Here is a 25,419-nt window from a genome sequence, read left to right on the forward strand (position 1 = left end):
GTGACTCAGTTGGCTACTCTGTGGTTATGATAGATTCATTTTACATGCCCTCACTGCTGAAAATCAGGGTGCTGCAAGAAGGTGCTCAACTATCCTTGAAAAAGATTTTGTTTGGGGCTGTGAAAAACATCTTCAATTTGGATATATTTTTAGCAGCAAAATCAATAGATATTTAAAATTCCCTGAGCTACTTTTCTTCTTTGATCTGTCTGTCAGCTTGACATGAATAGAACTTACACTTTTGTGCTTATGCCTACTATCTTTTTTGCTTCTTTTTTGAAAAGCAGGTTGAGCTAATGCATTGAGAGTCACAAAGCTTTTGGGAGTCCCTTGGCGTTTATGTGATTAAAAGAACATTGAGTTTAATTGCAGTGTTGCTGTTAGAAACTGTGATGTTTGAAAACAAGTCTTAGCTATTAAATCAGTTTTCAGTAAATAGATGCAAGAACTTGATTTTCTTTTTAAAATGTTTAGAAAATTAATGTGGATGCTAATACTTTTGGAATGAAGTCCTAAACATTTTTGCTCTTCAGAAATAAATTTGAAATTAATATGACTGTGAAGAAATAGTGCATTTTTTCCTTTAAATTAGAGTTTTAAAACTTCACTGGCCAGTTGTCCCTGTCTCTTCAATGTGTTTTTGTCCCCACAGTTACAGAACTTGAAAAAGTTCTGAGATCCTTTCAGCCCCAGGAAGCTGTACCCCTTTCTGAAAATATAGCCTCCCTTCATTAGTAGATACATTAGGACTTTTGCAGCTGATCATGTACACAAGAAGCTCATAACCCTCCTTGGCTAAAATGGCATGGGATGCTCAGTGGCTCTCCTGCATCCCTCCCTACAGTACAGCTATCACAGGCAGTAATTGGCCTGGCAATTAGTGGGGACACAGCCTGCTTCGGGGAATGGCATCACGAGAAGCCCCACACAAGCCTGGTGCCTTCCCCAGGGGAATGACTGTTAGGGAGGACACCGGGGTCTGTCTCTGGGCTGGCCAAGGGTAGTTACTAAAGAGGCCTCACAGCTTGCAGTAATTAATTCTGACAGGGGACTGGCACAGGGCAATGATTCAGTAAACTCCTTGCTTCTAAAACTGAGGATTGCCTGTACTGTGATTAGTTGCTTCACCTTTGCTACTTGATAATCTGTGGATTTACTTTACCAGTCTGTCAAAAGCTTCTCCCAGGATAGGTGGAAGAGAATCCTGTGCCAGTTTTCCCCTTTTGCGGTTTCCTTGGAGCATTGCAGCATTTTCAAAAGGATGAACTCTGCCTCCCCAGCCTGAAGATGTTTTCTTGGTATTTCATGGAATGTTGCAACTTAATGCTTTCTCTCCTGAGCCTCCTGCTTAGCATGCTTGCCATGGAGTGGAAGATGGTCTTTTTAGAGAGGGACAAACAATGTTGGACTGGTGCTGAGGTCTACAGGTAACTGTGGTAAATGTGTCCTGAGGATTGAGGAGAGGCTTCTCCTAGGCTTCTGTAGAGATTCTGGCTCTGGATGCTGGGGGAAGAAAACTGTCTGAGGTGGTTCTTGTCTATTCCCTGGATATTCTAAGCAAGGCAATTCTCAGTTTGGGGTAACAGGCCTGGGGTCAAGGACCCATAAAATGAGTATGCTGTCAGGCAAAGGACAAAGATCTCTTTGTATGTGTATTTATTCCAAATTTTGCTCTCACTTGTGTGATGCCTCCTGTCAGTGTTCAAGTCCCTGGCTCTTTGCTGCAGGAATCATACTCTCCAAGCTGCAGTGTAAGCCACAAGGCTGAGGAGAACATTATGGGTTGCCCCTGTTGCCTATAACATCAGGACCATTCTTCCTTTGATAGGTTGAGTTAATGCCAAGTCCTCATCTGTAAGAGTAGCAGCACAAAGATCTGGAAAACAGGAATGGCAAAGCCATAAAGACAGTCCCTGCTTGCAGCCTGTGAATTTTGAAAGATCTTAGTGAACCAAGCCTGTCATATGAGGCAGCATAGACTGAAGTGTGTGGTTGGACAGCAGTGATATGTTTGCTCAGCTTTTTTTTTCCTTTTCCTTTTTGATTTTTTTTTATTTTTAGTTTGACTTTCAGAGGATGCCATCTCTTTTAGTCCCAGCTAATACATCAAAAAACCTCACTGTCCCTGTTACGTTATCTGTGTGAAATCTCTGGATGACTGAAATTTGAACCAACAGCTTGAAAAAGAAATGAGTGAATACTCACTTCAGCTAAAATAGGGAGCGCTGAACGTGAATTTGTGTTATATGTTGTAAAATAAAGTTGAAAGGAAGTGGCTCATTATTGCACATCATTTTTTCTTAATAACTCCACATGAAATTAATAAACCTTAAACCCTCAGGTTTTAGAAGCTGCTCAATATAAGAGTCAAACGACAGGAAAGAGGAAATAGGAAGGGCAAAGCATTAGGACTTCAATGACTTATGTTTAACAATTATCTAAGCACCAGTTTCTAGTTTCAGTGATCTCATCTTCTTGGCGCATATTAAGCTTCAGCACTGTTAGTTAATTATGTTGAAAAAGCTAAGAGTTCTTTTTCTGGCAGCGTTGAGCAAGTTCAGGCAAGCGTGTTTTTTGGGGCATTGATTTTTTACACCATCTCTGTGGCCACTAGCTTTGGTGGAATTGCTGCCTTGCCAGGAAACACCAGACTTTCTGCGTAAATGTTGAGGTTCCTGATTCTTCACCTCCAAAGGACTCCAAGGTTTTCAACCGAGATAAAATGAGTGGGCTGGACAGACATCATCTTTGCACAAAGCAATCCTAAATTCAGATTACTTTGAAGTAATTCAAACATGGAGTGGGATATTATGTGACTTCATCTATGTAGGTACTAACTTCTTTTGCAACAGCAGAAAAATCCCAGAGGTGCTTCATCCTCCTTCTTTCTGCTTGCTTTTTAGAGTAGCAAGAGGGCCTCCTTCATGTGAGAATGAGCAACAGAAATATTCTCTCAAGAGACAAAAAATTATTAGTAGGAGCATTCTCCAGGTCTTATTCCAGAAGTCATATTGCACCTGCAAGGCTGGCAGCTGCCATACACATTGTCTTGTTTTGGTTGGGCTCCCCAGTGTTGGAGGTATACTCTTACCTCCTTACTTGTGCTGCTTGAGGTACGTTTTCTGCTCCCTTACAAACTCATGATGATAATTTTATTTTGGTTACCATTATGAGTTTTTCCTGTGGAAACTCCTGAAAAAAGCATAATTTCAAAGCATTCACAAGGGGTTAAGCCCCCCTGAGCTCACTATAGGCCATGCTTTCTCTGAGTATGGCAAGCCTTGTGTTAGAGGAATTTGCATGTAGTGGTACTGTGTGCTGTGACTGTCAACAGAAATGAGAAGGCTGGTGTGAATCTATCCCGGAGTGCTCTAATGAGCAGCACCACATCTACTCAAACTATTGTTTATAAAGAGATTGTTCCAAGCATTCACCCTTAGTGAAAGGTCTGAATGTGAAGCAGTCAGATGAGGGGAAAAACGAGACTATTGTTAAATATATTCACTTTGAAATCCCCGAAGGAAACCTCATTTCAGTGAACCTAAATGCTTTTCAAAGTGGCAGACTAAACAAAGTTTTTCAAGAAGGTAATCTGAAGAATTTTTTTTTTTTTTTTTTATTTAGAAGTGCTGTTGGTTGTGAATAGGGTCACTGCCTTTTTTGGAGGTAGGTGAATCATCTATAATGAGACTTAGCTATTGAATTTTACTCCTTTTCTGCTTTTGGTCTGTTCACAAGCTCATCATGAGATTTATTTGTTGTTCAAAAATCTCCCTGCATTTCTACTCAATAATGTTCCCACATGAATAGCTGTCAAATAGCTGGTATTGCTTGAGGTCTGCACTCCAATACTGGGCTGTATGGCTAGTTGCCTGGGTTACCTGTGTTACATCTATCTGTTTCTTGTAGTAGAGCAATCCTGATACTACTCAACAGACTGTGAACTTTGAATAATTCAGTCAAATGTGAAATGCCAGCTGGTTTTTTTTTTTGGTTGTCTTTTTTTATGACTACTGATGTCTTTGAGATTGAAAAATAAGCGACTATTCAAAAATTTATTTGCACCAGCTCTGAATGAAGAAAGAAAACACAAATGAGATCCACATATATTTCTGAGTTGAGAGTTGCTTGCAATTTGAGCACCTTTTACAGGGGAAATGAAAACACTTTTATTTCATTAATTCTTAGGATTAATTTCTAACAATGGGATTTTTAACAGTCTTTCAATTGTATATAATTATTTATTTATGAGATAACTACAACTATATGAGAGATTTAATCTCTAGGTGAATATTTTTAGAGCTAAAATATCAAAGGACTCCTAAAGAAAAATGAATTAATCTTTGCATGCTGTGGGGATATCACATGCATTTGAATTGAGTGGTCCATTCAAATATCCTTTGAAATATGAAATCCAGTAGAAACAAGGTAAATATATTTTCCTAAGGATATTTATTTGGCACTGGTCTTGCAATTACTTACATATAGTAATAGTTGTATTGTCTTCATGGCAGCTAATTTTATATACATATAAAGTGATTGTGCTACTACATGTCAGCTTGGGGCTGTAACCCCATGACATTGGCAGTTCATGTAGTGGTGAGTCTTCTGCCCATGTATCAGGATTACAATCATGCAATTACACAATCTCTCATTCTTCGCCCCTTGTGGCAGGGAGCACAAGTGAATCAGCTTTTGACATGCTTGGTGTTCTCAGGACTCATTCTGACAACATTTTTATAAGGTACTTTTAGAGAACAGATAAAATCTCATACTATACATCATGCTGAAAATTGCCAAGTGAACACAGGTGTCAGTCTCCAGCTATACCATAAGAAAATTAAGCAAAGTGGAATTGCTTGAAAGGCCTTTTTATGAATAAGTCAGGTTTTGTACTGACTCTTTGACTCTGGGACTCAACACCATGCACAAGCTCTTTGCACAGGTCCCAGGAGGGAGATTCTCAAATGCAAAATGATGTGGTGTGAGAAGGGATTTTCAAAGGCTTACAAACCAGACAGGTGAGGAGAATTGAGCCTATCAGACCTTTTTTCCTGCCTTTGAAAATATCTAAGCACCCTCGAATAACGATTTTTTCTGTTAGCTGTCATAGCTGTCACTGATTTTTTCTTTTTCTTTCGGTAGTCCAGTTTATAATGCAGGGCAGTATCTGAATGAAAAGAATAGACACTGTGTTTATCCCGTTTCTTAACCGGAGACCAGGTTTGGAGCTTGCCAGGGCTTATATTCTCTGTATCTTTCCTATCAATAGCAGGACAACCAATCTGACTCCTGAAATCACACACACGCTTGGCCAGAGAAGCCACCCCAGTATCTTGTTTCTGACACAGGCAAATTGCAGTCATCTGCAGGACAGTGTATGTCTAAAGCCATACGGTGGTATTTTCATGATGTACTGCTTTAGTTGCCATTGACTTTTGATTCAAGGGCTCTGAAGGAAAAAATCTGCTATATTAGTATTTTATAGCCCTTAATTGGATTTTCCTCTATGCATTTGTTGAATAATTTTTGAACCCATTAGATAATGTTTCATCAGCATGACTATAAAGTATCTTTCATATATTTTTGAATAAATAAGAGAAATAGAATAAAATCATACTGAACACTGTCTTGTGCTCCTGGCACAGTCTTGACTGATGTCACTTGTTATAAAAATTATTTCTAATCCCTCATTTGGCACTTTGATTCTTCATCTCATTTTGCTGATTTGACTAACAGAGCATCATTTTAGTGTAAGGCTCTTCGAGAACTTCAGAATTTATACAACATGGAAAGCCACCTTTCCTGCTTCAAGAGCCTGTCCATAGGTTTTAGCAAATCCACACTTCACCCCAAAGATGAGGTGGAACTGAAAGTAAAGACAGATAACCAGATATTGCTGTAGTTTGTAGAGGAACCAAGTATCTGGGGCCACAGTCTAGGGAGTATGCCAGAGACAGGTAAAAGATTTGAAATCAGAGCAGGAGAGCCTGGATACCCCTTTTTGTGCTTGCATTCACCAGCCTACATGTAACAGCAGTGTAATAATCAACTTTGTCTTCAGATGAGGCTTTAAAAAATGTATTAATTTCGACAGCCATTGCTTTGTTCAGTCATTCCCACTCCAGTGCGCTTATCCTGTGTATAATATAGGGTATCACAACTGTAGTTTACCATACAAAGAAGGCATTTACTAGGGTATCTGTGTGTCTGGTCTATAAAAAGTGTCGCTATATAATTAATATTTAAACTCCCTATCAGTATGCCTCGATGTTTGTAGGCTTGAGACACAACTTACCAAAGTCCGCAAGCTCTAGTGCACTGAGCCGCCTTTGTGTGTCTGGGCAGATGGGTGGGGGGAATTGTGTATTGCTGACTAATGATCTGAAGATGGCAGCATTGGGTGAGCTTTGCACTTTCTTGGCTAAGCAGGGCCCTCTTACAGATAAAATTGTAGTTGTTGCATATGGCAAATTTATAAATCAGCTTTTAATTTGAAGGGCTTTTCTTAATGCTGTAGTTTGATACCGCAAGTTAGTAGTAGGCAGACATATTGCCATTTATGTGTTTTATTTTTTTAGTTATACTGAGAGTATAAGTCTTATAAATACTAAAGATTGGCTCTCACCAGCAAGTGTTGGCTCATAAATATGACTCCCTTTTATAACATGTAACAATTATAATAACTTTTGAACGAATATAAAAGAAGCTCCCTCTCTACGTACTGTCTATCCATTAAGGAGGAAGTGGAATCAAGTCCTACCTGTCTCATGGACAGGATACAGTTCACCCTGGACATCAGGGATTGCTCTCTCCTGCACCTGTGTTAGCTCTTTGTCTTCTGCGCTTTCCATCCCCTGGAATGCACATCCTTCCCTCCACTGGCCCTATAGATTGCTAAGTGGGCATTTGACTTTCTCCTGGCAGCAGCATGACATTGGTTTGGTCTTCTTCAGCCTAAGAGAGGCCAGCAGTAAAGGTGCCCCACATATGGGGACAAAGTTCTGCTCTTACAGATCTAAAACAAATACCCGACTGCTTTTTAGCTGCTGTTGGTTTTAAGAATGAAAGTGAGCATGATCACTGTGTTTTATCAGGAGTCAAATCCTGTTGTATGTCTGTCAGAACATTAACATTCACATCTTAAGAACTACTACCTGATAGGTTCCTTTAAGGAACCTTGAGGAAGAGGGGGGGCAAATTCAAAGATGTTGGTGGGATTTAAGTGTAAAGCTGAGTAGTTAGTTTCTGACAGTGTCAGCATGTATACAGCCAGGCCTGTGGCCTACTGGTAGTTCTTCTGGCAAAATATTTAGGCAGGGAGGCTAAGTTTGTACTCTTCGTGGTGGGTCTCTCAGCTTCACTCATTACTTCTGTGATGCCTTTGTTATTTTGTGTAACTGGCTGTTTGTCCCCGAGACAACATTTTTGGAAACCAGTTGTCTTGGCTGCCTCCTAAGTGGTGACATCAGCTCACTGGATGTACTGAAAAATTTTATGCCAGCTTGATTTACCTGAGTCAATAGCAAAGCTGAGGTGAAAATTTGGTTTTTTTGGGTTTGTCTCTTTGTTTTGTTTTTTTGATAATATTGTACTTTCACCTCCCTTCATGGATATCTGTGTTTGACTGCTGTGATGGGATCTGACTTAAGACGTTTGAAGTCTCTGCAACTGTTCCTTCTTCTCAGCTGACTTAGAAGGTTTGGATCAGACACAGGGTTCATGTTTTTATTCTTTTTTTATTATGCCCTTCTGCATAGTGCTATACTGTATGAATCACTAGATCTACAGAAACTTTTATGAGGCTAAGCAATTAATAATTTCTGAATTTCTAAAGATTTGTTGAACTTAAAATAGCTGTTAATTTCTGGTCTTCTACATTTAACATGATAGTCTGGAAGAGTTGAGAGTTAAGGAGGAAGTGAGTGGAAAAAAAATCATTGTATTAGGATGCATTCTGAAGTTATTTTAAAAAATTAAAATTTAGTCCAAAATATTGTTTTTTTTCTTATCCTAAATTCATATCTCCTGCAAAGACATGTAAATCTTCTAGGTTCAGTGTAGTTATGCCCCTTTGCACCAAACCCGAAACTGTCAGATAACGTAATAAACACAAACATGTACAGGGATATGTGTTTATAGATGCGCAATACTTTCGTATGTTTGAACTCAACTTCCTAAAACCTTCACATGTAGAAATAGTTACTATCTTTATCTCAACTGTTTGATCTAATATCAAAAAGCAATCTTGATGTGTCGTAACAAAACCAAAGTAAAACTCAGTACTGTAGGAGCGAAGGGACCATGATCTTTTGCGTTTAGTGGACAGTGGGCCGTCGGTGCTTCTTATGATCTTCCTAATTTGTAACATTTAACTTTGTTGAGTGAGTACAGCAAAGTTGGGTGCAGTACTGTTATGTTGGTTTAGCACATCTCTTTTCACAGTTTGTCATCTGTTTTACAGGTCAGATACGTCACCTGATTGAATGTAGACCTAAAGAGCAATTGTAATTGTTCAAGTGAATTCATTGGTCAAGTGAATTCATTTGACTGAGTATAAATTTCTTTCTGCAGTTTAAGAGGCCAAATGCCATATTCATTCTTTATTTATGACAGAATAAAATCTAGTGAAGACTAAGGCCACAGCTCAAGAAGGCTGTTAAGTACACGCATAATTAAATTCATTCTAGCTCAAGATGGCGCTTAAGTATGTTGCAGACTTTAACGCAGTATCAGCTTGAGCTTAAAACTGAGTGATCTTAGAGATCTTCAGATGTTCCTAGACAGTCATGCCAACTACCTTGCAGGATTTTTTTTTAACGCATCTAATTTATTTCTCAAGGTTTCAAATATCTCTGTGGGTTACTATCAGCACCTCTGATACCTAAAAATGATCTTCCTTGTCTGTTCTCAACTGGCCTTGTCTGTTCCTAACTGGCCATTCCTGTGAGCTGCTTGGGTGCCCAGACAAAGAACAAAATCTCAAATTTTTGTGCAAAGCTTCCTTACTGCTGAACATGACATTTCAATTACTTAGCAGCAATAAAATACTTTATCTGAGATTATATTCAGAATAGGTAATACTACAGAAGTGGGACAAACAAGTGAATATGGTACTGATTGTTATTGCTGAAGTGCCTGTTTGCAACTGTTTTATTTGTATCTGAATATCTGTATATCTTACAGTGCTATTTCTTTACGATTGAATTTGGCCTTTGCAAGCAAGAAGGACAACTGCGTGCTTATGGGGCAGGACTTCTGTCTTCTATTGGAGAATTAAAGGTATGTACCCTTAAAGCATAGTCAGCTTTAAATCTTAACAATATAATAGTTGAATATAAATATATTGACTTTCAAATAACAGTTAAAATCTCAAGATAAAAAGCTTGTATTTAAAATATGGTATTGACCTAAAAGCTGTGTTTGAAATATCAGCTGGCACTTGAAGCATGAAATGGACTTGTGAGGCCCAAAGTACCAAAGCAACTATAAACTACAAAACTGATTTCTATTTGAATTTTCATTTCTTGTAAAAGGAGGCTCAAGGGTTCTAACAGGTAAGAGTGCCTTGGGCTCTAAAAGCTTTGTTTGGATGAGAAGCACATATTTTTAATACCCACAAAAAAGTGTTAAAAATCAGACATGATTCTGTTCTAAGTAATCCAGTGTACTTGAGTGGATTAATTATTGACATGAAAAGAACAACTTTCATTAAGTTCCTGATTCAGTAGACTACTCATATTAAAAATTAAGGAATATAAAGTCACGTTGAAAGTTGCCTGTGTGACAATACATAGAGCCCTATTCTTTTAAGGATGAAAGTGTTTAACCTTGTATGGTGTGAGTAGTTGTAGTGGATCATTTATTGCCTCTTTTTATGCCCAGAAAACATAGGAAACAGGAAAAAGTATTTTGTCACAACTGTAGTATTTTGGGACATAATACACCTCTCTGTTAGCAAAATAGGAGGGAAGGGTAAAGAGAGGGAGGAGTACTAACTTCAGGGACACAAATGAACTCTTGGTGGCTTTGCAGGTAAACATTTGGATTTAGAAAGCATATATGGAAGAGTATTGACAACTATTTTGCAATATACCTATTGTTTATTTGTGTTTAAACATCTTCCCAGCCTCCTGGGCTGGCTTTCAGTGAACTACCTGGCAGTTTAATAGAAGTATCTCAGTCCCTTTTTGCTGTTTGTTTTACCTGTAACTGAGAATAGTTGTGGTAAAGCTCATTAGTAAGACTGTTATTCTTCCAGTAGTAAAAAATTTGATGAAAATTACCATCTCCAGTATTTTTTTTTTGATTGCATTAGAGTTGCTCTAAGTTCTGTGCATACTTCAGCCACAGAAGCATTCTGTATCTGTCTGGCAAAGCTTTATACTCACAGTGCAAAGATGGTTAAATGAAAAGAGATGAACACATCCCACTTGTTTTCCTTTGGCCCAGCAACATTCAGTGCTGAGCCCCAAACTCTGCAGGATTCCATAAAGAATCAGGCCTTTTATTTAAACTAACAGTTAAGGTCACTAGGTGATGACCCTGAAAATTCCTACCACATCACTTACAAAATCTAAGGGCATAAGAAAGAGGAAATGAATAGTCAAGAACATAATAAATCTTCTACCATCAATGTCATAAACAAATGCATTATTCTTGTCAAGTCTGCGTATTTGGTGCCACACATTTCTGATCCCAGACCTGTGTTCTTTGCTCAGCAGTAAACTCAGAGTATAAATACAAAGAATAATCCTTTTGAAAAGCAACTCTAAAAGCTAAATAATCTGCACATTAATGGACTATATTGATCTGCTACAGTGTTGTGGCCAGATATAGATCATAATAATTTTGCCATAAGTCAATAATATTATATATTTTTCTATTAGAGTACATATATATTTTGTGGATATGATGCCAGAAGGGACTATTAGATCATCTGATTTGACCTCTTGTGTATCATAAGATACTAAATTTCACGAGATCTTGCATATACCATACTTACTTAAGTTAGACATTTCAGTTACTGAGAAACTAAGCCCTTGTGTGCTGTGGGAACAGAACAGCACCAACAAGTAGACATAGACTCCATGAAGGGACTGATAAGGTGAAAAATATCCAGAAAGTCTTTGGAAACGTGCTCCAGGGTAGAAAAAAAGGTAAAATTAAGGAAAAAAATGCAAAAAAGTACTAAGTTTTCTGCTAAAATGACCATGGGAGAAGCCATTTCTAGACCACAATCCTGGCATGAATGTGCTTCTTGTCAACAAGATATATTAGGCAGGTGCTTAGGAAGGAGAAAGTCTGGGCGCCCATGACTTTGGTACACAGCCTTGCATCTAGCTGTTGTCACTCTCTACTGTTTTTTGGGAAAGCAATCTCCCTCCTAGCACCTACTGGGAGGGCAGATTTCTTCCTTGACCTGAAGGTGTCTGAAAAGTCATGCTAGTAGACTGTTGTTGAGATACTGATTATATTATATATATTATATATTCTGATTGTAACTGAAATCCTTATTGATGGCAGCAATTGCTCTGAAAATGATGAGAACAACACTGGCTATTTCAGTGGTGAGTGGGGATGAATAGGAGACTCAGATTGCATGGCCATGACGTCTCCCCCTCATGCGTGCAACACTCGTACTTCTCATAGGTGTCAGAGTGAAGACAGAAATTATTTCCTTTCAGAATTAACTGCTGCCATACTTAACACGGGGGTGACTGTGGCCCATAGAAGAAGTTCAAATACTTACGTATCCCTGTCACTAGGAAGGCAGATCTTGAAATGTTGAATTTTGTTACCTTGACTTTAGAGTCATAGAATAGTGTAGGTTGGAAAAGATCTCTAAGATGATGAAGTCCAGTTGGTAACCCAGCACTGGCAAATATGCCACTAGGTCATGTCCTCAAATGCCATATCCACACACCCTTTAAATACATCCAGGGGATGGTAACTCAGTCACTTTCCTGGGCAGCCTACTGCAATGTTTGACAACCATTTCAGTGAAGAAATTTTTCCTAATATCCAATCTAAACCTCCCCTGGCACAACTTGAAGCCATTTCTACTTCTCCTGTCACTTGTTACTTGGGAGAAGAGATCAACACCCACAATCTCCATGCAGGTAACTGTAGAGAGTGAGAAGGTCTCCCCTGAGTCCCTTTTTCTCCAGGCTAAACAAACCCAGGTTCCCTCAGGTCCTCATCATTGTGCTCCAGAACCTTCCCCAGCTCCACCACCCCTCTCTGGACACCCTCCAGCACCTCAATGTCTTTCTTGTAGTGAGAGGCCCAAAACTGGACACAGAACTTGAGGTGCAGCCTCACCAGTAGTGAGGGACGATCACTGCCCTGGTCCTGCTGGCCACACTACTGCTGATATGGGCCATGATGCCACTGGCCTTCTTGGCTACCTAGGCACACACTGGCTCATGGTCAGCTGCTGTTGATTGGCACTCCCAGGTCCTTTTCCACCAGGACACTTTCCAGCCACTCTTCCCCCAGCCTGTAGTGCTGCTTGGGGTTGGTGGCACCCAAGTGCAGGATCTGGCACTTGGCCTTGTTGAACCTCAACAACGGGCCTCAGTCCATCGATCCATCCTGCCCAGATTCCTCTGCAGAGCCTTCCTGTTCTCCACCAGAACAATGCTCCTGCCCAGCTTGGTGTTCTCTGCAAATTTTCTGAGGGTGTACAGGCATTTTTTATTAATATGCTTTTGTGAGCAAGAAGAAAAGCCTTTCTCCAGCTGCTGTCCCTATTAGCTCTCTTTTCAATGCAGCACTATGCACAGGAAATAAAATGGTGGCAAATTTTATGTATAATTTGTATAAATTTCTAGAAATACATGAGTCTATTTGCAGGGTAGAAATGGTGAGCAATATTTGGGCTGTCTAGAGGAGTGAATGGCTTGTTCAGTCATCCCTGTTTCTGTGCTACACTGCTCCACTGCTCCACTTTACAAATCTGGTTAATAGCTCTAGTAACAAAGAACTGTAAAAGCTAGAGAAATGTGGGCAACAGCCTATCAATATAGGATTACCTTGAAATCTTTTTCCCCACTTAGTATTTAGAATAAAATTTCAGATAATGAAAAATGCATCTCCTGATATGCATGCTATGGAAGCATCAAGTAAAAAAAAATTAAAAGCACAACAAAATAAGGAGAAAGAGAAGATTAAAAATGAAGCCTGGGGGGGGAAGAATAATACAGTTAGTAGTTATACAATATTCTGCCTAATATAGTCAGGTTAACTCTAGCTAACACTCTTACACAGTATGTATTTGGGGCTTAGAGATAAGGTGGAAATAATGTACATTTCAATTATTAAAACTATTTCTAAAAGGCAGTTCAAATGTCTTCGGAAACTTTAATCCATTTACTTTGTGTCAGGCTCTCTTGAACTCTTTCATTAAAGGAGACTCCTATCAACTTCAGTTGGCTGTACATCGAGTCATGTATCCCTGTTGTATGCTTCTACATTGAACAGAGACGTAGACTTAAAATCTCTCTTTATAAATTTTTAAAAATCAAATACTGTATCCAATTGTATTATTTTGTTTTAATGATAATTTATTTTAAGAAATGCCAGCATTAGAATTTATAACCAAAAAGATTCAAAGGCAAATTTTGGCTCTGTTTTCTGAAGAGGATGAAGAAAACAACACCTGGATCCCAGATGCTCATTTAAAGACTCTAAAAAGAGAGTTTTTTCTGTATTTTTCTAGACAATATGTAAAATTATACTGCTGAACAAAATTTTCTGGTAATATCATGACACTGTCAGATTCCCAACTTATTTTGTAGATAAGCAGGAAAACATTTAAGATCAGATTTTTCAAGACTCTGTGTACTACCCCTGGGAAAACAAGGCAATAAAATCAATACTGGCACACACACAACTTCTCACCTGTGTTCCTATTCTGCCCTTCTGTACTTCTCAGACAGTGCAGTATTTATAACTCATCTCAAGTTTTCCCCTTGCTAGCTGAAGGTTTTAATTTTTAGGTTTTGATTTATTTATTTTTTTTCTCAAAACTGAAAAGCTCTGAGTTGTATTATTGCACTCAATTTTTATACTCAAAGGTGAAATTACAAGACCAAACTCTTTTTTCATGTGTCAGTGATAGTGGTCACTTAGGAAATGATTCACAGTTGTACATTGTAAATGCCTGGTGCCATCTGACATGCCGTAGTATTTCTGACCAGCTGCCGCTGCAGAAATGTCTAAAAGTCTTCTTTAGATCCTGTGCTGTATCTTCCATTCTCTGTACAATGCATCAGACAGCCTAGGCCTTAGAGACCTGAGGTTAGGTACCTCAATCACTCTTTTAACCTTTCATTGGCAGGGAGTGGAGGCATTTGTTTATTGTTCTGCTTATTTTCAGTATGGATGATTGTCTAATTCTTAAGCTGTCTGATACTGCTGCTTTTCCTGAGAATCAGTGATGATTCATTTCTAAGTTTCACTCCAAATTCTTATTTCTTGGACTGGAGTAGACTCACCAATAGTTTTATTAGCATTACCAGTACAGTCTGTAGGAAGGGGCCATTAGAGGCTGTTATCCCAGATCCACAAGATGGTGAGATGCTCTATTTTACCAAAAGCTGTTTTCCATATGAACGTTAGCCCTAACATCTCATTGGAGGTGGATAACAAAAGAAGTTTCTGATGGAGAAATCTGTATTGGGTACTTAGTCATTTGAGTTCACTAAAGAACTGAATGACCAACCAAACCATAAGTGAATAACATGTATTTAAAAAAATACAGGCTTGAAGTTGAAAGCTTTTGGACTCACCAGACCATTTTTTTTGGTTGAGATTATACAGTTCATAATGTTGAGAGGGCCAAGGACCAGTATTTTAGAGCACTGTAATGTTTCTGATAAATGCTCTGGTCAGCTTTGAGTCAGTGTCTTGACCATTCTAGTTCACACTAGACAGTTAATGGTCTCTCTGAAGGTTTGTCTGCAGGCTCAGTTCAGTTGCTTAACTCTGGCATTGCTGGTGTCAGCATATCAACCCAATAGCAGATGTTACAGATGCCAGGCTGTGGAATTTAAAAACACCATCCAGACTTGCAAAGATGGAAACATTGCTTTGGTAGCCATGACAATTCCTACTTGATCTAAGAGGCAGAAGAACATATCCTGGAAGGGAGATGGTATCTTGGGCGGGAATTCATCACAATTAACACCCTTTGTTCCCAAAGTGCAATCCTAAGAATAACTGATCAGTTGTCACCTAATTTTGAAGGCATGTCTGAATACTTTACCCTTGGTTTCCAGGTTGCATGTGTTCTGCTGTCTTCACGTTCCACTCTCTGCAGAGTTGCGTTGTGAAGCAGCAGCTCTGTTCATGTATAACTAAACTGGGATCCAGAAAGTATGAGTCATTTCATATGGATAATCTGAGGAGAATAATAGAAAGGCTTTCTCAGAGGACATCCCCTGTGATAGAGTCCGGCTTTCCTTCTCTTTAAACTCTCTCCTTTTATAAAATTAGGGCTCAGTGATTAGAGCAGTTGTTCACACTGTAGGAGCCACTACAGTCGAGAATCCCTTATTGACTCTGATAACTTCAGTCCCAAAGACTGGGCCTGGCCTATCAGAGGCCATTAGTAACTAGAGAAGTTAACACTGTCCCCCTTTCTGTTGAACCTTTCACAGTACAGGAAAGAATTCTTGAGCCAGAAGTAGTCAGTTCCTACAAAATCATGGCCTGCATCATAATCTTGATTTCCTGCAAGGAATCAACTTCACTCAGTTCACTCAGAGTTTTGAAACTTTGTGCTTTAGACATTTGAGGCATCAAGTCTTACCTGGAAGTACAAAGGCACCAAAGAGGGGATTTTTATCTATAGTTACCCTGCCAGGGAATCTATTATAACTCCTAGTGAAAAAAGGCAAATTCATTTTGATAGGAGGTAAATGCCTTAATTTATAAGCATTCAATCACACCATGGCTCTGCAAAGAGAAAGTGACAACAGGGATATAGGCAGGTGATCCTGTTCCTGCAGTCCATTTAGAAGAGGATGATGGTTGAGAGATGATTTTTTATATTTATTTTCAAACGTGTTTAACTGATGGCTGGCTAGAAACAGCAATCCTTGTGAGAAGGAAAAGATACATGTACTAAGGAAAGTTAATTCCCTGACATTTTAAGATTCCATGCATTAATTTTTCATGTATTTATTTTTGGAGAGAGAGGAGGTGGGAGGAAGAGCCTCTTGTTCCAGTTTTCTGTCCTGTTATTTGTAGACTGCAGGTTGAGAGCTAGTATGATATTTTCAGAGCCTTTCACATGGATTTAGGAATGAGCATAAGCAAGAGCAAGGATAAAAGTTTGGTGAATACCTTAGGGTCAATACTTTACTCCACTATAAAGAATGTCCATGCAGATAGAAAGTAAAGAAATCAGAGGCACCTTCAGACCTCTGGGATCTGCTTCCTCCCTGTCATTTCTTTATGCTTTTCATGCACATCTTCACTCTATGTAGATGTCAGGGGACTAAAGAAGGTTGAAAGGTGACCTAAATATGCTCTCCTTCCTTACCCTCTACTTCTGTAACAGAGCACTGAGAATGAAAATATGTGTGCTCTAGAAGATAAGGTAGATCCAAAAGCCAACACAAGTATTCAAGTTGGAAGGGAAGCTAGAAAAGATTGTCCTGGAAAATGTCTCAGTACCTGATTTTCAGTTCTGAAACCTCTCTTTTTCAGTGGCTTGTGCAAGTCATATAAAGAGAAAGACTAATCAGAAATCTCTACTCTGGGTAGAAGCATTTACCTTTTCTGCCCAATGTCTCTTCTGTACTTATCTATGCCTGTTTGTTTCATTATTTTTTCTTTGCAGTACTATATGAAGCATTATTACTCAGGTGTGTGGCAGAAGAGTAATGCATTTCATTGTCATGCAATACATTGGCATTATTTAATGGGATTTCAAATTTGTAGTTTCACTTTTACTGTCAGGAAAATAGTATATATTTTGGCCTGAAAATGTAAAGCACAGATTATGTAAATAGTTTAGTCAGACCCAATTTACCCACCAAGACAAGGATGAATTCTGCTAGTTAAATGAGATTTTGAGGACATACATATTTGTAATTGTATAGATAATTTTTCAAGAACGGTTATTTGGTGACTTTCTTTTTTCCATCTGAACATTTAGGTCTGTATGTGTTCATGGCAGGTGAATTGCTAACCTCCTCTTTATTATTTTATTATTATGGGGAAAAAAATCTCCCACAGTAAGGGCTCTTTAAGTAACAAATTCTGCTCACTTTTCAAACAGAAAAAACACTGTGTGTAAAACAAGATGGGTTACCAATTAGTGGGAAACATATAGCACAGCGATATAAAAGCTGTATATATGAACAGCTGCTGTAGATACACAGCAATATCAAACTCCAGTTTAACAGATACTGTGGTGTATTTTGCAGCATGCTCTCTCTGACAAGGCCAACGTGAAAACATTCGATCCAAAGACAACCTGTTTGCAAGAATGCCTTATCACTACTTTCCAGGAAGCTTACTTTGTTTCAGAGAGTTTTGAAGAGGCCAAAGAAAAGATGAGGTAAATTATTTTCCCGGACTCAAAAATCTAATTTTCTCTTCTTTAACAGTTGGGAGAAAAGAAAATAAAGGAAGATAATTTTCTTTTTTTTCTTTCAGGGACTTTGCCAAATCAATCAATCGTCCCTTCTCTGTGTATTTCAATCCATATACACAAAGCATTGAGATTCTGAAGGATACCAGGAGTATAGAAAATGTTGTCCAGGACCTCCGCAGTGATCTAAACACTGTATGTGATGCTTTAAGTAAAATGAACAGATATTTAGGGATTTGATATGTTTGGCACTGTGATTTGCTGTCAGTTGCTCTTTCTGTAGCCAGTTACATCACATGAGATGGCTAATTTCTCAAACCCATCAGTTTTCCCTTTACAGCTTGGCCTGTGGCTTGCATCATTGTGTAGCTCTGTCTAATCGTAATGTGCAGAGAAACCAAGGCAATGCTAATTTGTAAATGCAACGTGGAATGTGGCAGAATATAATCATCAATTCCTCAGCACAATGTCATGTACAAGTATACCATTAAAAACTTTCCTGGCAATAGTTTGGTTTCCATAAAATGATTCACTTCAATGTTTAAGAAATGGTGTTGCTGACTTCATTAGGTCTGAGTTTATTTCTTCATAATCCCTTGCCTTCCATAAGAATCCAGAAAAAAATTGTTTGCAACATTTTCATTTTTTTTGTAAGAAATCTGTATCTCTTTCTATAGTGGTAAAGGCACTGTTTTGTCCATTTATCTGTAACAGAACTTAGTGTCTCTTCTGACTGAACAATACAATTTATATGCCAGTAGGTGTCAGAGATCAGGAAGGATATGTATTGGTACTAAAAGGTCTGTGAACATTATACATTTTGAGAACTCAAAACTAACAAAAGTTCAATGTGGCTGAGCAATTGCAACACAGTAAAAAAAAAGAAACCTCTGACAGTTCATGTAGAGAAGTATTTGTAGTTCACACATGTTACTTGTGACAGGGCTGAGTGTGCTTCCTCTGAGAGTGCTATCTGGAAATAAGAGAGGAAGCATTTGTTTTAATTTCATTGTTTCATGTGAATCCAAAGTCCTTCTACATCCTTGTATGTCTTCTGCATTCCCTTGTGTCTTGAACTTACTCCTCTTGTATTTCATGCGTAGTTTGCCTTTCCTCATTATTCCACATTCAGCCTTGACTTGGCCATGCATGACTGGGTCTACACTGTGTCAGTATGAGAACACATAAAAGGGCGAATATGGAAGTTGTTATTTAATTATAGCCAAGATGATTTTCAGTTACTAGAATATTTGTGGAGTGATTAAATCATAGAAACACCCAAGCTGCCTTGCTTGTATCAGATGGATGCAGGTAATGCCTGAGTTAATAAACTCTAAGCTGGCAAGCTCTGACAGAAGTACAAGCTCTGTCTGGGGAGCACAGTGCAGAAATATTTGAGCTGGCTCTTATCTGGAAGCAATAATTATGCATGTCTTTCCTTTATCTGGGTTATTCTATTCTCCTATTAGCCAAGATAATGGAGAGTTGACTATATTGTGTGGACCCTTCTTAATGGAAACCACATGACTTATGCAGATCATGTCAATAAGGGTAAAAGTGTCACAGCTTGCCTACGTAAATGGAAAGTAGGTACTAAAGCTGCTGTCCCAGCTGAAAGAGTCGTGCAGAGACTCTTAAGTATTGCTAGCAATTTCAGCATAAAAAAGGCACCACTTGATAGTACCAGCATATCCTTAAATAAGAGGCAATCTATAAGGATAATTTTCACAGGGAAATCTGCCACGTCCTCAAAGATAACTATGAGATAACAGAAAAGGCTTTTTTTCTGTGGATAGTCCCTGCTGCATTCTAATGATGCTGTTAATAGGGTGTGGAAAAATCTAGTTTTAGATTTAACTGTGACTGCCATTGGTACAAATGAAGAGCTGTTGAGTTATCCCATGGGGATCAGCATGCTGGAGGAGTTTCTAACCTCCCAACATTAGTGCTGACTGTTAGCTAGCACTTAGCACAGAGGAATCGCTGGCAACCTTAGCAGGAAAGTTTCTCCCTCTTTCTTTCCGTGGAATCTGAGGAACCCCTTGTAGTGCTTTCTGGAGAAAATGGACTGAACTGAGATTTGCTTTAACCAGTCTGAAAAAATTGTGCAAGAAACAGTAGCTCTTACTTGGTTCGAGAACTGGCAAGGTATTGTTGCTTGCTTATGTAAAATAAAGCCACAATACGCAACAAAGATTCAAAGCTTACAAAGTTACCAAGGCTTTCCCTTGAATCAGAATTATGCAAGAAAACTTTAAATACTTATAATATCTGGATTTATTCTTGACTCTTCTGAATAGCTTAAAATAAGAATTCCATAGCAGTAAAATAATAGAAGCATATCTTTGTTTTGTTTTGTGCTGTAAGCAAGTAAATCTTATTATGGATTAGGGAGAAACCCTTGAAATCCAATAGTCTTTCTAGGACTAATGATGGCAAGGAAACTGTCTACAGTGAAGATATAATGTCAATGACACAGAACATTGTCAAAGGATAATGGGCTCCCGCTGCTAGATATATGCTTAATCCAATGATTTTATTTCTATTATACAACATGATTAAAAATAAATTAACTATAATGGGCTAAGGAATAATAGTGATTTAGAGAGACAATCACTCATTGTTCTTACATAGCAAAGATGTTGTCTTACAGGCTGCAGAGCAAACTGGCTTTGGGCTTCAGCCATTCAGGAGCCAGTACTGGGAAGGAACGCTTTAAAAAGTGCACTGTTGCACTTTTATGAATCCCATAGTTCCAGCTTAGCTGAAATTCTTCTCTGTGGTTTTTATTAGCAAATTAAGATCAGCCATGCAGCAATCTCCTTGGATGACAAGCTCATTTAGGCATAATGAGGGAATTATTGACAGTTATCAAATTACACTAACGTTTCATTTGGAATAGGCCATATTTATATAAGGTACTTGTTTAGCTTTAGTGAGCTGGACTCTGGAAATTGGACTTCTGGCTTAGTCTCATTTATTTCCTGTGTAATTCTGAACTGATGCTTTATGGGTCTGAGATATATGCACTTGCTTTGCCTGCACAGAGTAAATGGGCCCGATCTTAACGAATGTAAAGCATTGCAGTGTTTACTACCATGCAAAGCCTAAAATGAAAAACAACACTCTGAGACATGGCAGCAAATACAAATACCAAATTTCATTTGCAAACCAAGACATGGTTCATGCATTTCATTTAATTTGCTCAGTAGAGGGGGTGGAATGAGGAAGGTGTTAACATAATATATTATGTTTTCCCTCTCCACTCTTCAAGACCTGTTGGGAATCCTGTTTTAAGTTTGGCCACTAAAATGCACTTTCATGAAATAAGGTGTCTTTTCCTTTCTTCTTGTTAGGATACCCCAATGTAATGGAGAAAATTCCAGAAATTTACTGTACTGTAATGTGTGTTTACTGATGCGCTGTAATGGATTACAGAAAAAAGTTTCATGTCTTTGAAAGGACAGCCTGGCTCAGAGAGCTAAAGCTGCTGAAGGCTTTCACCTACAGGCTGCTGGTACAAATCCAGTCCAGTCAGCAGTTACTGAAAGCTATCACCAGCCAGCAGCAGCCTGGCTTCTGTGTGATGAACTGGGAGGCTGTGATTGCATAGTTTGGAGTAGAAGAGACTGAGGGGAGACACGATAACCTTTCTCAAACACATAGAAATAGCTGCAAAATGGAAGGGACAAGCTGTTCTTCAGCTTCAAGAACAGCTTGGACTTAAATTGCAGGAAAGGAACATTAAGTTATGTAGCAGTGAAACATGGCGGACAGATTGCCTGGGGAGACTGCAGAGCCTCCATAATTTTTCAAGATAACAATTTAGGCTACTGTCTCTCACTCGCAGGAGAGAGACTGGCACAGTCAGTCCCATCTTGAGACCAGAGGAGAGGCCATACAATGTCACGAAGTCCCTTGGGCCAGCAGCTTGGAAAAGGCTTCAGACAGCTCCTAAGAGCAGTAGTGGTCAACAGCCACCACTGTGGAGCATTTATATGTCACCTGCCCTTCTGCCTCCTCCTTCAGTCTTTGACCAACCCTGAAGAGTGGGTCTTCATCTTTCTGTCTTTCCTTAGGGAATGAATAGGATTCATGGTCAGAGTGTAGCCATACATGCTGACTGTGGTGCTCTATTTCAAGTTCATCAGTGACTTGGGAGAGCTGTGAGCCCCAAGACAGCTCTGTGTGTGACTCACCTGCTAGTTACAGCTGCCCAGAGGCAGAAGACCAAGAATGAGCAACCAGCATTTGTAGTTTTTACAAACAAGGTTTAAAGATGCTCAACTTCATGAACAAAATAGAAGTTCATATTTCATTCTGTCTGTGCCTGATTTTGAGTTATCAGGAAGACTATGCTCCCTTGAACATTCTAGAGAACTTGAAGCTCTTCCAAGCTGCTGAACTTGAGTGCTCCAGCCAGACATCAGCCTTGCGTCTTGGTGAAATCTGGGCACAGAGCAGCCTGTTCTCCCTAACTCTCCTTATTTCCAAGGAAAAGAAACCCACTGGTGTAGTCCAGAAGGGAATTTTGGTTTAGGCTCCTGCTATAGCTTTCCAGGGAACTTGGGGACTGTACCTGCTGTCCAGCCTGGGGTCACATTAAGGACTGGGTAAGGATTAGTGCAATGCTCTTCCACTCAGGGAATCAGCTTTCCCAACCTGGAAACTTTTCTTCTTGTTTCATCAGAATAGTCTATGTCTTGATAGAAAAATGACAGCTTTCCTTCTATCTCAGTAGGACCCATGATCATATTTCCAAATAATCCAAATAATGCTGTATTTGTATAATGGCTATGCTCTGTGCTATCCGTCGCTCCAGCACTGGAGATGTTTCACAGACAAATTCTTCCCTTCTCAGTGAACAGTTGGACAACAATGACAGATTCCTATTCTGGGCTTCAAAGTATGTTTGAGACAGGGCTCTAAGAAAAAAGTTCTGATTATACTAGAAATTACAGCTTATTAAAAATATATATTAGGAAATAAGTTGTTAGAAATGTTGCCATACCAAAGGCTGCCGAGATGTCCTTGGCATTCTTACTGGTAATTTCCTGAAACAATGTTCTCCTCAATTGAAATGCTCCATGAAACCTTTGTTGTTAAATTTTTTATGTGGTCCTCGAGAAAAGGTAAGTAGACACAAAATAATCAAGATTTAGTAATGTCTATTCAAAACAAGTACATTTAGTTTAAAAAGGTCCTCCAACACCTTAGAGTAAGAATTCGTATTTCTTTGCCAACAGCTGAGATGTTAAGGTAAGACTGAAAATAAGTGCTGGCATCTTCTTGGAATTTGGCCCAGAGGGGACTATTCAGGTGGAATAAGTGTGAAATGGGTTATATAGTTCCGTACTTTAAGATGCAAGTGGGTGATGGATATTCTGGTGGACATTATTTTGATGTAGTCAGAAATCTCAAATGTCCAGAAAAAATAATGGAGAAGAAGCTGCTGTTGCCACACTTCATCTTTGGAAGCAAAGAGTTGAGTTTGTGAATAAGCAGGAGGTAGATTTCAGTCCATGTTAAACTGACACATGACCTGAAACACAACCCAAATACGCCTACACCACTGGCTTCTGTGTGGGCTCCAGCGTGAATACAATCCTGATAACAGAGCAGCAATAAAGCACTCTAGAGCCAAACAGTCCTGTTTTCCCACAGCAGAAAATGTGGATGATTTGAGATCAGCATGACACAAATAAAACCACTTTTATTTCCTATAAAACCTTTTGGAATATGGTACTATTTTACTTTTTGATAAGGATTATAAAGAGACGTTAATTATGGAACGGTTGAAGCTCTTAGCATTTTCTGCCTTGAGCTTTTCTAGTTGCCACCAGAATCCCTACCCAGTCTTGCTACTTTACGTGAAAGTAATGCTGAATATGTGATGCTGCCATTTCCCAGGATTTTACAATTGGTGGGTACACCTAGTGGTACCCCCCTCACCACCCTCCTTGCAGTGAATTGCAAACCTCAGAGATGTGAATAAAGTCAGTTAATGGTAAATGAGTTTAAGGTTATACACACAGTGGATTTGCCACTCTAGCAGAATCTCTTAGGAGAATCAATTTGGTTGAGTTCCCTTTTAATGATTACCCCTGCTAGGTCACCTGCAGGTGGAGTTATGAAAAAGCAAGTGTCTCTCATCAAATGGGAGCCAGGGAGTCAAAATCTCAACTGCTGCAAAGCGAGCACATGTTCCAAGAGATGTTTTAGTGCCAGTGCCAGTCAGTTCAATTGGATGTAGCTCAAAATAGGTTTCGTAGTTGCTGGACTGAAAGGCTACATTTTACCTGTAGGTCTCAATCCAGCCACTGTTTTCTGAGACAGATCCTTGTCTGCTGGAGCAGGAGCTAGAGTTGTAAGTCAAGCATGCAAAGCCTGTTCCTTACTTCAGTTGCAGGCATTTTTAAAAAGAAAACGTTATCTCCAGAATAAAAATGCAGTGTGCAGAAGGTGAAGAGGCAACATCGTCTGCTCTTTTCTGGGATGGCCTTTCACTGCTCCCTCCGAGTTCTGGTCAGCACAGTTCATGCATCCAAGGGAAGTCTTGAACTGTGCTATTTGACAGGGGCAGAAGTTATGAAGCTGCCTGAGTCCCAGAGAAGAGTTCCTACTCTGAGCTGCTCCTGTGGCCTCGGAAAGCCCCTGTTTGCATTCTGTGACTTCTTTGCATAGAATAACTCCTCAGGCTTTGTCTGTGGTTATCTATGTAGTGGGATCACTTAACACATGCTGTCATATGTACAGGGAAGATAAAGAGAGGTTGGGAAGTGCCAAGAATTTTATTCCATAACTCTTCTTTTCAAATCTTCTCATACCTGGCTGATGCTTAAAAAAAAAAACCAAAATAGAGGCCCACCAGCACCATTCATCCATGCTTCCCTCCCACTGCAGTCTTCAGGCAGAAGCTCTGTAGGGCGTCATTCTCATCTGTCCATTCTCGTCTGTAGCCCTTCTCTTGTCTGAGGCCAATAGTAGCACACAGTGTATCTGAAGGGCTGGTGAGCTGTTCCTGCTGTGCCCACCCAGGGCATTTTCCTGGTGGGACATTGCTGTGTGGAGGTGGGCGGCCTCGTGCAGGTCCGGGGGGGAGTACAGTGAGTAGAGTGTGATAGTGCACAGCTCTGTCTGGGGTGGTAAGCCCAGCCTCACTGCTGGAGTGAAGCCTTCCAGGACACTCAGGGTGCTCAGTGGTGCCAATACAATCTTTCTTGCCCCACTTCAGAGGCAGAATTGCTTTAAATCAGCAATTGTTTAGTAAGCCTAATACTTGGGACTGTTAAAAATGTCAGTGGTGCCCATAGACTTATAAGGAAGGGGCATGGGCAGCTGTGTGATACCTATAGGCAAGTATTGATTTTCTCATCACAATGTCAGCACAAAATCTGGCATACAGATGATGTGGAGTTCATGTGGATTCAGTTTTGTTACACCATCTCTCAAAAAACTCAGGAGAAACAAAAGACAAAAGCTACATAGGCATAGGAGTCTCTTTTTAATTCTCTGGTTTCTTGCCATTACTCTATTTCCAGTGGGGAGGAAGAGTACTGTATTCACAAATGCTGTGTAAAAGCTGGTGCATTTTCACTGAGCAATGCTTGGTCTGTCAAAGTCAGGAATGAAAACATGGTTAGAGGCAGCGAATTAAACCTCAAATATAATGCCTCTGATTTGCAGAAGGGAAAGGGGAAGTGCTAAGTGAATATAGGCAATTGCAGCATTATGTGTTGTGAGAGCAATTCTTTCCATCCTTGTAGCTAATGGACTGAACAGAAAGTGAACAATTTATTTCATACAATGAT

General features: G+C 39.4%; 1 protein-coding gene across 1 annotated transcript in view; it reads left to right on the forward strand.

Annotated features, from left to right (window-relative positions):
- The window catches only part of TPH2 (tryptophan hydroxylase 2), a 50,868-nt gene extending 32,711 nt beyond the window's left edge, over nt 1-18,157 (forward strand). Inside the window, 3 exon segments of the mRNA XM_039570168.1 lie at nt 9,187-9,282; nt 17,442-17,575; nt 17,674-18,157. Of these exon segments, the coding sequence (XP_039426102.1) occupies nt 9,187-9,282; nt 17,442-17,575; nt 17,674-17,848 (405 nt within the window). The 3' untranslated portion in view covers nt 17,849-18,157.
- The last annotated feature ends 7,262 nt before the right edge of the window (nt 18,158-25,419 follow it).

Source organism: Corvus cornix, chromosome 1A (assembly GCF_000738735.6).
Source record: "Corvus cornix cornix isolate S_Up_H32 chromosome 1A, ASM73873v5, whole genome shotgun sequence".
NCBI lineage: Eukaryota > Metazoa > Chordata > Aves > Passeriformes > Corvidae > Corvus > Corvus cornix.